The sequence below is a fragment of the Perkinsus marinus genome (genome assembly GCF_000006405.1).
Source record: "Perkinsus marinus ATCC 50983 genomic scaffold scf_1104296966364, whole genome shotgun sequence".
Taxonomy (NCBI): Eukaryota; Perkinsozoa; order Perkinsida; family Perkinsidae; genus Perkinsus; species Perkinsus marinus.
In genome coordinates, this window is record NW_003203934.1 from 1 (window position 1) to 990 (window position 990).

Here is a 990-nt window from a genome sequence, read left to right on the forward strand (position 1 = left end):
CTGTCGGACAAGAAAAATACATGCAGATTCGGGAACTGGTTGTAGTAGATCACCGATACGATGGTGATACCTGCCATAGATGCTCAAGCCGTGTCACCATCCGTTTCTTACAGTTCTGGGGGACGCAAATGTGGTACGTATGGAAGCCCCTTCAAGTGGAGAAGGACATCATAGATCGAGGTAGTAAATAACGCTGCTACTGCATATGCTACTACTGTACCTACGAATAACCACCAGTACCAATGCTATTACTAGAAGTGCGGACTTATGACGATAACAGACATCTGGTGGATGTGCCCAGTGAGCTCAAATGCAATAACAGCCACCGAGATGGTCCGAGTAACTCCAGCTGTGAGACATATTGCGCCTACTAGAGCGTACCTGAGGTAAAGGAGATACAATTACTATGAAGTAGTAAGATATCAATACACAGCAGGCGGTGCGAAGGCGTAGCTTTGGGCTAACAGTTCGTGTACTAAAAGCCCATAGAGACGACCCCATACCGCTCCAATGGTGAATACTGGGAGAAAGAGCCCTGTTGGCACCCAACCTGACAACAGCGTTCATTCATGATAACGACTTAGAGTAGAAGTACTACAACTCATGGACACAATCATCAGGCATATCTTAGCGATGAAGACAATCTGAAAACACATCATATTTAGCCAGGTACGCACCGACACTAACCTACTGCAAGATTCCCCGCCTGGTTAATGACATCATTGGCCGCCTCGTGATGGGATACAACAAGCATGTCGCCAAGGAGCCCCCTATCCAACTGCCACAGCAATGGAGACCTATATGATGACTATCATCAGAACCTTCCACAACTGTAGTACGCGTATGCAACTCCGGCGTCGACGAGGGCAACTCCTGTTACCCAAACATAACGCATGGGGATGGGAAACCTCTTGGTGATAGAATTTAGGACACCGACGAAGAACCTAACAAGTCGGCTGTGTACGGGGAGTATACATCGGTGCCGACTCT

At 47.8% G+C, this 990-nt stretch overlaps 1 protein-coding gene across 1 annotated transcript; it reads right to left on the reverse strand.

The window, feature by feature from the left end:
- Positions 1-124: 124 nt before the first annotated feature.
- Pmar_PMAR017900 (chloride channel, putative) lies at positions 125-550 on the reverse strand (the record flags this gene model as incomplete). The annotated part of the gene is made up of 3 exons (XM_002769138.1): positions 125-220; positions 266-381; positions 430-550. Coding segments are annotated over 3 exons (333 nt in total), but the record flags the coding sequence as incomplete, so codon positions are not given.
- Between the last annotated feature and the right edge of the window lie 440 nt (positions 551-990).